Below are 14,193 nucleotides of genomic sequence, written 5' to 3'. Positions count from 1 at the left end.
TTCAGATCGCATGGGCGTGAACACCCATGCGAACCGATTCCAGTGTGGGGGAAAAAAAAGGTTCCTACACCTTTTTTGTGCAAATCTAATGTGAATTTAGCCATACAACCGTATGGCTGAACTCGCATTGCACAGACATCGTATGTGATCGGCACAGCAATGCGGGTGCGAATCACATGCGATGTTGGTGTTCACATATTTGTGAACCAAGGCTCAAGGTAATATACCAACTTTTCTGTAAACCCAAGCTCCATTTTATCTTTGGATCTACTAATTATTTTGACATTTGGTTTTTACTGAAGATAACTTTTGCCTATACATTTCCCCCATGTATTCACTCTTTATCTAATTTTTTGTCAGTTTTACATTAATATACAGTAGGCATTATGCATATGCATCTATTATGGCTAGTTTACACTTACATTGATTAGTAACACACATTAAAGCACCTACTACTTTAACGTGCATTTTTTTAAATGTGTTTTTGATGCTTTAATGAAATGTAGAAAACAACATACACACAGTCAGTAGAACATTCCTCAGTAGTACCCCACCCACTCAGCAGTACATGCCCCACTGCCACTGCTCAGTAGTAACCCCCTGCTCAGTAGTACCCCACCCACTCAGTAGTACATTCCATCTACCACCCCCCCCCCCAATAGTACATTCCACATCTTGCTCCCCATTCAGTAGTACCCCATTCCACTTGCTCAGTGGTACATTCTCCACTACCTCTCCATTCAGTAATACATTCCCAAATACCCAATGCCCTCCCCTTTCAGTAGCACGTTCCCCATACCCCCTTGGCCAGTAGTACATTCCATCCTCCCCATCTAATCCGTATAATCGCCCCACTCTGCTCTCAACTGGAGTACCCTCCTCCCCACTAGGTGAAAGGATTGAAAGACACTGGATTACCTGGTGGAAAAAAAAGCATAAAGCCTGAAAAAGAAAACAAATGCAACCCACCACATGCAAGGACTGGTAAGCTGCAATACATAACATTTTTGTTTTCGGGTTTAACTATGCTTTAACTTCACTCTCCTGCTACCTCAGATTTGACCTATTAGTATAGGAAGCCAAAATCAACTTTGCTCTAGTCAGAATCACATAGAGATGAGGACTCTGTATTCAACCCTACATGACAGTACTGGGCCAATCACCAAACACAGGGGATGTCACATAAGAGGAAAGAGTGGGTCATTATTTTCTTTCACTTCCTGGTGGCTGAGCAGAATGACAGGGGCACAAAGATAAAAGGCGTAAGAAAGAGGTGGCCTTTAAAGAAAACCTGCAGTTTTTTTTGTTTACCATGCATTAGCAAAGCAGAGATTTGCTTTGAGTGTTAATCCAAACCATGCAATATGTTTCTGAATACCCGTTTACTTTAAATCATGACCAGTGTAACTTTTGTTAATTGTCCCTATCTTCCTCCATCTACAGACATAGTTGGAAAACCTAGCATCACAAACTCCACCTCACTAGCCAAAGAAAATGATACAGTCACCCTCACCTGTACCTCTACTAATGCTGAGCGGATAGTATGGAGCAGGAATCCTGATGGGGCCACTCTATCTTCAGATAACAGAACTCTCTCCTTCAAGGTTAAACGTTCGGACTCAGGAGATTATAGATGTAATGCTAGTAACCCTGCCAGTGAGCAGACCAGTGATACCATCACAATAACTGTAGCGTGTAAGTCTGCCTTTCTATACTTTATGCTTTTATATACTCTATTAAATTTATAGGAAATATTTACAAAGAAACTTGTGGTGTGCATCAGTTGTGAACATTTTTTGACACCCTTTTTAGCCTAAAGTGTGTGTAGCCCACAGTTTTTAGAGTAGTGTAGGAAAGGGTTGACCTGGAGATACAACCAAAAATTTTAGAAAATCTGATCAAAGTAAAAAATGTTCCCATCTTAGGCTAGGTTCATGTAGAGCTGGGCTGAAAACCCCTCAGTTCGGTTTGCACCAGAACTCCGAACATAGCAAAAGTTCGGACCCGTACATCGAACCCCATTGAAGTCTATGGGACCCGACCAGGAAAAATCAAAAGTGGCCATTTTGAAGTCTTATATGCAAGTTATTGGCCATAAAAAGTGTATGGAGCCTGGCTACTGCACTGAGGGACTTGTATCAATGCAAAGAAAAACTTTTAAAAAAGAGCAGTGATTTTAATGATGCTTAAAGTGAAACAATAAAAATTCAAAACTCCTTTGAATATAGTGCCTGGGGTCCCCTTAATCTGTAAAGTGGCCCATCTGTACCATGTATAAAACTTATTGCTCCAAAAATGACATTTCTAATGAAAAAAAAAATGACATTTAAATTGCCAGCAATACAATACCATTGCGGCAATAAAAAAATCTGAAAAATAACTGTGGCCTCCCCCTCCCTAATCCATACCTGGCCCTTTGGCTCTGGTATGGATTTTAAGGGGAACCCCACGTCAAAAAAAAAAACAAAAAAAAAAAACGATGTGGGGTTCCCCCCAAAATTCATGCCAGTCCCTTATCCGAGCATGCAGCCTGGCAGGCCAGCAAAGGGAGGGATGAGCGAGCGCCCCTTTCCTGAACCATATGAGGCTACCTGCCCTCAACATGAGGAGGAGCTTTGGGGCAGGGGAATTCTGCCCCCCCGCCCCAAAGCACCTTGCCCCCATGTTGATGGGGACAAGGGCCTCTTCCTGACAACCCTGGGTTGTGGCTATGGGGGTCTGCAGGTGGGGGCTTATCAGCTTTTCAGCTTATCAGCTTTTTATCAGCGCCCCCAAAAAACTGCCTGTGTTTTTATTACTTTTTGACAATACATTTATTAAAAATAAGAAAGCAATGCCCCCCCATGTAGATCCATCATCAATCACGATGACGATGCCACCACCGGACCCCCCAAAAAAGAAAAAAAGAACCCTCCGTCATCAACGCTGGTCAGTAAAGTCACAAGGAGGCAGTGATGTCTCCGGGTGGCTTCGCCCCATACCTATATAAGAACTGTCAAACGGCGGAGCCTGCAGTAGGCGGTTAGCCTTCGTTGACGGTTGAGCATTCTTTTTTTATTCTTTTTTCTGGTCGGCAGCATCGGTGGCATGATTGACAATGGATCTACATCGGGGGACCTTTTTTTCTATTTTTTAATAAAGGAACTGTTAAAGACAGTACTAGAGTTTTTGTTTACTTTACACTTTTTTGGTGAATAGGTAAGGGTATTTCACATAGGGGGGGCTGGGATTTGGGGGCCCTCTTGTTAAAGGGGGCTTCCAGATTCCGATAAGCCCAACCACCTGCAGAGCCCCGCTCCTTAACATATTGACTGTGTGCTCGGCAGGCGAACATCCCGCCGAATGCACAGAAAATGCAGGTGTTCAGTGAACACCCGAACGGGCGATGTGCGACCGAACTTTTGGTTGGCCTGAATTGTTCGCCGAACACTAGGTTCATGTCTAAAGCAGCCCATTCATTTGACTATGCTGCTATACCTGCGGGAAACACAGGGAAAGATTCCCTGACCCAATTTCCAAAATGCAGCCACATTGTGCTTTGGTTTTGAACTTGATTATCAAATTGAAAAATCGTAATATGTGTGGTAAGAATTAGATTTAGGCTGGGATCACATGAGAAGTTTATATGCTACAATTTTTATTAAGGTCTGCAAGGCTTTTCGTGCAACTTTCAGTATAAAATATGAGCACTTGTCCCCAAAATACTTAACTCTTTCTTGTCCCTGTGGCTGCTGTTTGGCTTTTTCATCTACTAGCATTTGAAGCTTATTTATGTGAGGCAAAGGCTCTGACTGGCTGCTAAATAAGCCATTCGGAGCCTTTGCTGTTCAAAGAAAACCATATGGGAGTGGAAGGGAAGCTAATGATATTTCCATGGGATACAAGCTGATCTAAATTCATTTTTGACTTTAATAATGGGTGTTCTTCAAACTGAATCCAAAGATCTTTGTGGGCTCAACTCAACTACTGCATCACTAACCAAGAATAAGTATACATCTAAGGAATTCCAACTTTTCTCCAACTTTCCAATGCTTCATGGCTGTCCCAGGCCTGTAAATCAAAAGTCAAATAGCAATTTAAGAAGAAAGCTAATGATTTTCCAAGAAGTTGGAAATCCTTTGCATAACGAGTGCTTCTAAAGGTTGGAAGAACTTGTTATCACCCCTTGGGCAGTGTAGCATGCATCACTAACCAACAACAGGTATAGAGATAAAGAGACCCAACTTTTCTTTTACTTCATGCTTGTCTCAAGCCTGAGACTGAGAAGTCAAATATTTTAGAAGAAAGCTTATTTTTCAAAAATGCCTTTGTATTTGATAACCAGGACTTCTGATGGTTGGAAGCCCTTGTTATCACTTCTTAAGCAGTGTAGCATGTATTTCTCCATTCCAATAATTAGTAATTTTCTTTAACATGTTTCCTTCTTCAGTTGTGGTGTTCTGATGCTGGAGTATTTTATTATTGCAGATGGCCCAGAAAATGTGAAAGTAAAATCCCAACGGTCACCTTCAAATTCTTTCATTTCATTAGAATGTTCTGCTGATTCTGTTCCACCAGCCACTTACCATTGGAGACTAAATGGGGCAGATATAAAAAAACAGCAGAGTTCGCTTCAGATAGATCAAAAGAATGCTGAGAATGAGGGGACTTACACATGTGTGGCCAATAACTCAGTGACACAGTTTACTGCCATGGATTCTTTACATATAAATGCAACTACCGGTAAGTGCAATAATGTGATCTCCAATCCACTGCGGTAATGGGCAACATTGTCTGGACTCCACAAAAAGAAGAAGCTTGCAAAAAAAGTACCTGAAGAAAGAGTTACACCTATTTTCTAAGACAACTAAGCAGATTATGTGCAAGAGCTGTGCTTCTCGCAGACAGATATTAGAGCTCTGTAGTTTTGTACATGTAAAGTATACAGTATTTAAAGCCAAAGATTTTTTTTTGTTTATATCGAATAGAGTAAGGGAGCATTAAAACTGTTGCCAGTTCACAAATGCTCCTTGTTCGCATATGGCATATTGATGCTTCCTTCCTCCCTTGTAGCATCTATTCCCAACTTATACACAATTTTACAACATTTTATGTCCAGTTCAGGCCTTAAAGCAAACTACCCCACATCCTTAGCGTTAAACTTCTCCTTAGAGGATCACATTGTCCATACCATACAAAACTCATTTTTCTTTAAATGGCAGTCATTAAGCTCTTCCCTATTTAGACATCTTTAGACATATTTAACCCCTTCATTGCACACTTTGTACCAAAAAAAAAATTACCCTCCACTGTATTGAAATCTATTGGATGAGCTCAGTAGATGGCCAACTAACCCACCGTTGTGGTCCCATCGATTGAACTAGATAAAAATGAATATCCTGCCAAGGATATTTTTTTTTGTTCTGAACCATTCCTGTGTCAATAAATATGTCTGAACTCAAGATGTTTCAACAGAAGCTGCTGAAATTCATATGGGTAGATAAGAGACCCCAGGGTGCATAGATGTACATTGTATATACCTAAATTGGATGATCAGTCATTTGATGTGGCTGCGGGCTAACGATAGACTGATTATTTTATGCCCAACCTTATCATTTTCATTAAATATATGGGACAGATTGGTGTTAGTGCATGTATTCAAATCTACACCTACTCCCTTGGACCCATTGCTTTGTAACCCAGCCTTCATTATGGGTCAATCCTCAAAATTTGACTTGGTAGACAGTGCTGTCTCTTGGCCTAGGCCAACAAGGCCCAGGCCTAGGGCGGCACTTTGCGGGGGGGCGGCAAAATAGCCGCCCCCCCCACACAAACCCCCCCCACCCGTCCTCCCGAGTCTTGCACGGCCGCCTTCCGCACATATACAATCCCCGGCGGCCGGTGACTTGCTGTACTGCGGCACTTGTTATGTGCAGTACAAGTGTATGGAGCGTACTTGGCCAGGTGAGGGGGGAGGGACTAGTACCCCCATAGAGTGGCCGGTGACTGGCCATACAACTGGCGGAGTAATGCTCCACCCACTCTGCTCCACTGGCATCCTTACATGTTGTGGGGCGGGTCTGTGTCCAGGGGAGTAGAGCGAGGAGGACGTGGGGAACCCCCAGGCAGGAGGAGGCGGAAAGCACCCAGTGACACCCTCCAAGAAGCGGGTGATGTCGAGCCCCCCCCAGCTGTGAAGCGGTGACTGAGGCTGCAGGTACTGGCACTGTGACAAGGAAGAGGCAGGCTGTTGGACCATTTCCCCCCGCTCACCCCCTCCTCTTTTTCTGTTAGCCACGCAGGATAAGAGAGGAGGGGGCTCTTTTCAGATTTGCCACCCAGTTTCCTGCCCGTTTTTTTCCCCCTCCCCATTGGCCACAGCAGAAACCAATCAAAAGACTAGGTAAGCATCATGGGAAATGTAGTCCCTTAAGCCATTTACTTTCCCTTTCATTTCACCCCATCGCCTCTTGCATTAAAAACAGGGTTGGTGTATATGCTTATCATTAAATAAACTATTCAAGGGAGAGCGCCACGCTGCCCAGCGCCACCAGAGAGAGTGCCACGCTGCCCAGTGCCACCAGAGAGTGCCACGCTGCCCAGCGCCACCAGAGAGAGCGCCACGCTGCCCAGCGCCACCAGAGAGAGCGCCACGCTGCCCAGCACCACCAGAGAGAACACCACTCTGCCCAGCGCCACCAGAAAGAGCACCACCAGCGTGAGCACCACGCTGGCCAGCGCCACCAGAGAAAGCGCCATGCTGTCCAGCTCCACCAGCGAGAGCACCACGCTGCCCAGCGCCACCAGAGAGCGCCATGCTGCCCAGCACCACCAGGGAGCGTCACGCTACCCAGCGCCACCAGAGAGCGCCACACTGCCCAGCGCCACCAGGGAGCGCCACGCTGCCCAGCGCCACCAGTGAGAGCGCCACGCTACCGAGGACCACCAGCGAGAGCGCCACGCTACCCAGGGCCACCAGCGAGAGCACCACACTGTCCAGCGCTATCAGCGAGAGCGCCACGCTGTCCAGCGCCACCAGCGAGAGAGCCACACTGCCCAGCGCCACCAGAGAGAGCGCTACACAACACAGGGTGAGGGAACATCCAGCCAGAGGGATCACTGCTGCTGTTTTGCTGGGTCTGGTAAGATGGCTTGTCTGAGGGGGGGAGGACTGAGGGGGGGTGGCACCATGTTTTACCGCACCAGGTGATATCCGATCTCCCCATAGAGGAGGGCGACGGTATGATTCTCCATTATTGCCAAAGTGGCTTCTCCTACACACTGTAACGCTAACTGAGGTGCGGTGTAGGATTTGGTTTGAACATTAGGGATATGCAAACAAACACTAACCTACTTCTAGATTATCACTGTACATATATTTTAGATAAATAGTGAGCTATCAAGGTTGCTGCTTAGGCCTGCCTTTAAAATTGTACATAATATTTTTGATACTTTACTGTCCTATATGACTTAACATAGTTTTTGTATATAACTATTTGATATCTACGTTTAAGTGGTACGCCACACATATGTTTTATATTTCTATACTGTTCTATTGTTAACCCTTTCCCGTTTTCCCCACCCATCCCAGTTTTTTTGCCAGGACATTCGCTCTCAGAGTTTGCAGAGAAATAATTTGAGCTCCCAAGCATGAGAAGTAGTTTTTTGGGCAGAGGGAGGATGTAGCACCCTTGAGTTTATACAGGGATGCTTCTCACAAATTTACTTGTCAGGAGTAGTTATCCTGGTTGATTGTTAGAGATCTATTGATTTCTCCCTAAGTTTGGCCTTATTGCACTTTTCTCTTCTACCACCAGGTGGCCGGGTACTTGGTGGTACTAGATATAAGAAGGGCAACCCAAGGTAAGGTTATGGTTTAATGGGGTATCTCAGCCAATGGATGGGGGTTTTCTTGATTCCCTTGGCCTGCTGGGAGAGCCTATATACTCGGGTGGAGTCAGGTGATCTATGTTCTGTGCCACCTGGACGGCTGTCTAGGTGGGAGTGTGTCATGTTGCCCCGGGCTGCTAGGCCAGAGATTGTGCCTATCCTGGGGGCATCTGTCTGCTAGGCTGTCTGAGGGCCTATTCAGGAGCAAGAGAGCAGCGCAGGGTTGGGATTACGGCTTGCAGTCCAACCAGAAATGATGGTTATGCAGGCCGGAGAACCTGTCAGTGGTCGGAGGTAGAAGGGAAGCCACTAAGGGACCAACCTCCTTATTACCAGGGACCACAGTAACTGAAGCAAGTACCGGAGCAGTATTCTCACCGAACGGGCACGATGGAGAATCAGGAAACTGTTAGGAACTGTTAAAGACTGTTGCCATAGGAGACCGCATTCCTGCACGTGCAAATGTGGCTTCTTGCTGGAGGCCTTTCCTTGCATGGCTGTCCTCCTATTGAAGTCTCGGAGTCTGCTAATTGAACTTGCAACTACTCAAGGGTGTCCTGGCCCTAACCCTCTTTCCCCCATAAAAGTTTGTAAGAGAAATAAACATCTCTTTTGCATTCAAGAAGTGTCTGGCGCCCAATAACTCCCACCTTGCACCCACTATGCCTCACAACCCACTACATACAGAAGGATGTCGGCTATCTCTGGCTCTAGAGGCTCTCGTTAGTACATGTAGCAAGGTCTCCGGCCTCCTTCAGTCTATCTGTGGTAATATCTGGCTTGGGCCATGCAGGCTGTGATGCATAAAGCCCAGCAGATAGAAGTGAATGTATGCAATTACAATGTGTTTAAAAACGACCGGCATCATTTACACATTTTGTAGTCTTCTATACCCATACCAACGATTGTCAGTATTTACATCTGCCAATTCGCCTGCCAAATCCGTATCAGCACTCAGGAAATGCTATAACATAGAATCCTGTTTTTTTTTTTTTTTTTTTTTTTTTTTTTTTTTTCATGACAAGCAACCCTGGGCAGGAAAATGGACAAAGGCAGGAAATGTGAAATAACACACTTTTCCTATTAAAATGTATATTAATTTACTGAAAGAGTCTATTATATATGGAGGAAATAGCCCTTCTGCAATTTCTAAGGTTATTATGATTCACAGGGGAACTCTCAACCATTTAAATAAGCAAAGTGTGTTTGTAAGGCTATGTTCACATCTGATCTGACATGAAAGTTGCACGACTCTCTATCTGACTTTGCCCTGCGACTTCATGCCCGACTTCCATGCAACTTGAATTATTGGGATCTGACTTTGAGCCGACCATACCAGGCCCTTTAAAGCGGTTGTATAGTCTTTTTTTAAACTTTTACCTACAGGTAAGCCTATAATAAGGCTTACCTGTAGGTAAAAAAAACGTACAGGTTTAGGAGATATTCCCCTTGCTATGAGCCGCTGACTGCAGCGGCGCATGCGCACAGGGGATTCTCGGCTGAAGGCCGGGCAACTGCCGGACCTTGCCGGGAAATAAAATCTCCCGCGCGCATGGAGTGATGACATCACGGCTCCAGCCACTCACAGCGCTGGAACCGCGATACCCGGAAGACATGCCGAGGCAACATGTCAGCTACCTCGGCGTGGACCAGGTAAGATACCGACGCCTCGTTCTAAGGTAAGTGCATACTAGCTCATTATGCCTTTTGCTTTACAGGGGTAAAAAAAAAAAAAAAAAAAAATTTCAGCGTGTATACAACCGCTTTAAGTCTGGTATGAATCTTGAGGGGGGAATCCCACGCCAAAATTGAAAAAAGAAACGGCGTGGGGTCCCCCCCAGACCCTTCGTCAAGCAACCACCCCCCCCTATGTTAAGGGAATGGGCCTGGTATGGTCCAGGAGGGGCGAGGGGTGGGCGCTTGCTCGCTCCCCCCCCCCCCCGTTTCTTGACCTGCCGGGCTGCATGCTCGAATAAGGATCTGGCTTTTTATTTTTTGGGTGTGGGGTTTCCCCTTAAATCCAAAGGGTCTGGTATGGTCTTTAGGGGAGGGTTAACATCATGTTATGTGTTTATTTATTTGTCAGATCAGTTAAGATGATGACTTCCTGTCAAATCAATGGACTAAAATTGTGCCCAAGTCAGACCAAAGTAGTGCAGGAGGCATTTTCCAAGTCAGATCGATACAAGTGGAACCAGTTAAGGCGGCTCTTATAGGGAACCATTGATTTTGACATGTCCTGAGACTTGTGCTCTGGAAGTCAGAGCACTTGTCAGACTAGTGTGAACCGGTTCTAAAGGTTACTGAACTTCTATTTTCTGTATGGTGTGTGCTATTCATGGTAAGACAATTAAATCCAAATTACAGAGACATATGGATAGACTTTTAAATATTAGCAAAAGTAAATTAACCATTTCTAGTTCTGGCCAATCCTATTATTCCTCAGCTCCTCTCTCCTACTGTACATGTAAAAAAACATTTTTTGTAAATAACAGATTTTTAATAACACAAAAAAAACGCTTAGAACCCCCAAACATAAAATATTTTTTTAAGCAGAGGCCCTAGTAAATAAAATGGTCGGTGTTGCATATTTTTATGTCACACAATATTTGGGCAGTGCTTTTTCAAATGCAAAAACACAATATAATACACCCTTTTTAGTAAAATATAAAAGATGATGTTAAGCTAAGGCTCCTTTCACACTGGGGCGTTTTGCAGGCGTTATTGCGCTAAAAATACTGCCTGCAAACCGCCCCTAAACAGCCTCCACTGTTTGTTCAGTGTGAAAGCCCGAGGGCTTTCACACTGAAGCGGTGCACTGGCAGGACGGTAAAAAAAGTCCTGCGAGTCGCATCTTTGGAGCGGTGCAGGAGAGATGTATTCACCGCTCCTGCCCATTGAAATCAATGGGACAGCGCGGCTATACCGCGGCTATAGCCGCGCTGTATGAGGGGTTTTAACCCTTTTTCAGCCGCCAGCGGGGGGTTAAAACCACACCGCTAGCAGCCGAATACCGCGGTAAAACAGCGCTAAAAATTGCGCTGTTTTACCGCCGACGCCCCCACCGCCCCAGTGTGAAAGGGGCCTAAGTAAATACAGTGCCTTGAAAAAAGTATTCATACCCCTTGAAATTTTTCACCATGTTACAACCAAAGACGTAAATATATTTTATTGGGATTTTATGTGATAGACCAACACAAAGTGGCACATAATTGTGAAGTGGAAGGAAAATGATAAATGGTTTTCAAATTTTTTAACAAATAAATATGTGAAAAGTGTGGCGTGCATTTGTATTCCGCCCCCCTGAGTCAATACTTTGTAAAAGACTTGCTGTAAAGCTGTAATTGCAGCGAAAGGTGGTTCTACAAAGAATAATGGGCAAAAATGTCACTCTAGATGTGAAAAGCTGGTAACATAGTCCAAGCTCTATCAGATTGGATGGAAAGCATCTGTGAACAGCAATTTTCACGTCTTGCCACAGATTCTCAATTGGATTTAGGTCTGGACTTTGATGGTGGGACAAGGGTACTTTACTTTTTTTTTTTAGTCAGATTACTTTTTCCAGCTTCAGAATCACCGGGACGGGAAGTGGTTAAACTCAAAAACACAAATGTAATATATTGCCATTTACCAGTTCTTAGATGTGGTGGCTGCATTAGTTTGTTTTTTTTGTTTGTTTTTTGTTTTTGTTCACAGGGTGAAAGTTAAGGGGAAAAAAAACGAATGCAATGACCACATTTAAGGATTGGTAAACTGTGATATATAACATTTTTGTATTTTGGGTTTAGATAATACCGTTTTAAAACTTAAAGTGGAGTTCCTCCGAAAAAAATTATAAATTAAAGTCAACAGCTACAAAAACTGCAGCTGCTGACTTTGAAAATAAGGACACTTACCTGTCCAGGGCGCCTGCCATGTCTCCACCCGAAGCTGACTCATCCCTTGGCTCTGGGTGGAGGCGCCAGCATCTTCACGGCCTGGTTCCCTACTGTGCATGCGCGAGTCGCGCTGCACGTCCTGACTGGTCCCTGCTTGTCTTCTGGGACCTGTGTGTCTCCCAGAAGACAGCGGGGGGGGGGCGGAGGAGTTGCTGGACAAAGCGTAGATTGCCGCCGATAATGCGGGGGAACTATTGCTGGGAGTGGGAGCAAATATCTGTATTAGACAGGTATCTGCTCCCCCCCTTCCCCCTGAAAGGTCCCAAATGTGACACCGGAGGGGGGGAGGAAGCGGATAAGCGGAAGTTCCATTTAAAAAAAAAAAAAAAAAAGCTAAATACACTGTATTAATTTGTATATAAGAACTATTTTAAATGACAAAGGAATTAATTGTGTGCAGCCATTCTTTCAATCCAGGCACCCCTGACAGAAAACACAGGAACCCCTCAATATCCATTGCAGCAGCATTAAGGCTCTTTCACACTGATGCATTTTTTTCTGCTCTTTTACCTTGCTAAAAACCCAAGAAAAACCCAATGAAAATTTTTCCCTTTAAAACCTATGGGACTTCTCATACCACTGCTCTGCGGGTGTGAAAAGTCCTGAATGCTGCATCTTTGGTAAACCAAAATTCAGCTCTCCATTAAAAAAACACCGGGGTCCATTTATTTTGAGTCCCAGGTCCATGAGTGACAGCTGCAGGCTGGGAGTCAGGCAATAAGAAAATACACCAGAAACGCATAAAAAACACATATGAGTTTTTTCAATAGAGGAGTGTAAAAGCACCTTTTAGGCCGGACATGCATGGTTCAATTTGAACCCTTAGGTCTCGTACACACAATATAAAAATCAGAAGGGAGGATTCGTAAGTCTAGCTGTCTGCGGATTTTCGGAACGTTAGTACGGTGCATTCAACACCCGATTTGGCTTTTTCGTCAGACAAAAGATAGATGTGCAGACTAGAACATTTTTGTTGGATGTGAACTCAACATCTGATTTTTGGATGGTCAGTATAGAAATCGTCACACAAAAGTCGAAAGTACAAACAATGCTCGGAATCAAGGAACGACTTGGAAGAGTTCGGTCTTGTAAACTACTGTTCGTAATTTAGAATTACCATTCGTGTTGCAGCAATTGATAAAATGTCTTAATTCTCATATTCTTTAATGGGATAATAATGAAGCTGCTTTGCATGTTGTTATGTCAAACTTATTTTAAAAGGCATTTGTTTTGTACGATCTAAAACATCGCAAATCGACACTTGCCAAAATTCTACTAACACGAAATTAGCAGAAGGGGCCCAAAGGATGGCGCTTGAGAAATGATCTTCCTCTTTATACTCTCATAGTAAGTCACTACGTTCGTGTTTGTCAAATGACAATTTGCGGATAGTTAGTATGCTAGACAAAATCCTGCACACGCGCTTTTGACAAAAATCAGACCGCGTGTACGAGGCCTAATAGGCAGGCTGAATTACCAAGTTGATCAATTGTTCAACTTGGGTGCAACCAACCTGCCAGATTCTCTTGAGATTATAGCTAGCGGCTGCTATAGCCGCTAGCGATTAATTACTGTCCTCTCCCGGCAGAAACAGCTTCCTCCCACCCCCCGCCGGAGAAGACAATTGCTGATTGCCCTGTCAACACTGTCTGTATTGATGGGGGAATCATGCAAATTTCTTTGAAGGGAAAAAATTCACACTGTGTATGGCCTCCTGCTTTAGTGGCACCGATTGGTCAACAATATAGCCCAAGGCTGCTGATTAGCCATTGAAGGAGAAACCTAAACCTGATGAGGTCTTCCCCATACTCATTCCGCTGTTTCAGCATCGTTCCTGGCTTTATATGTGCATGCAGCAACAAAAACATATGGGAACTCTAATGGAGAGCGGTTTTTCTAAGCTTGTTATAAAACGTCAGAGCTTGCCCATAGTGACAAAAACAGGTTTTATGTTTTATTCTCTGAGCTTATCATTCAAAGATGTTGGTTGGTAACTATGTGCTGGCTGTATACTTTAAGACATTAATTTTCTCCGGTTTTTATAGGTTTTTTTTTTTTTTTAGCTTTAGTATTTTATAATAGTTTTATAGTTTCTCCGTGCTATGGGATATGGAGAGATTTCAATTTTGGTAGCCACATCTCCTTCTCAGCATGTCATATAAGACCACGTTTGAATAAGAAAAAAAGCAACTGAAGGGTCCCCTGTTAAGCCATATATAAGCTGTGCTATCAGTCAGGGTAATGTAGTTGAGGCAATGGACATAGGAGACCATTTACCCTTAACCTGAAAAATACATGTGTCTATTCCAAATGAGGTGCACATAAGTTATATTAACCACTTGGCAACCAGCCACCAGAGTAATATTGCAGCAGGTTGGCTGTGCTG

General features: G+C 44.1%; 1 protein-coding gene across 1 annotated transcript in view; it reads left to right on the top strand.

The window, feature by feature from the left end:
* The window catches only part of LOC141110645 (cell adhesion molecule CEACAM1-like), a 140,144-nt gene that overhangs the window by 51,054 nt on the left and 74,897 nt on the right, over positions 1 to 14,193 (top strand). The window contains exons 3-4 of the mRNA XM_073602112.1: positions 1,444 to 1,695; positions 4,468 to 4,722. Of these exons, the coding sequence (XP_073458213.1) occupies positions 1,444 to 1,695; positions 4,468 to 4,722 (507 nt within the window). The remainder of the gene's footprint in view (positions 1 to 1,443; positions 1,696 to 4,467; positions 4,723 to 14,193) is intronic.

Source organism: Aquarana catesbeiana, linkage group LG10 (genome assembly GCF_042186555.1).
Source record: "Aquarana catesbeiana isolate 2022-GZ linkage group LG10, ASM4218655v1, whole genome shotgun sequence".
Taxonomy (NCBI): domain Eukaryota; kingdom Metazoa; phylum Chordata; class Amphibia; order Anura; family Ranidae; genus Aquarana; species Aquarana catesbeiana.
The sequence above is the reverse complement of the archived record's forward strand: the minus strand, read 5'-3'. Positions and strand labels throughout refer to the sequence as shown.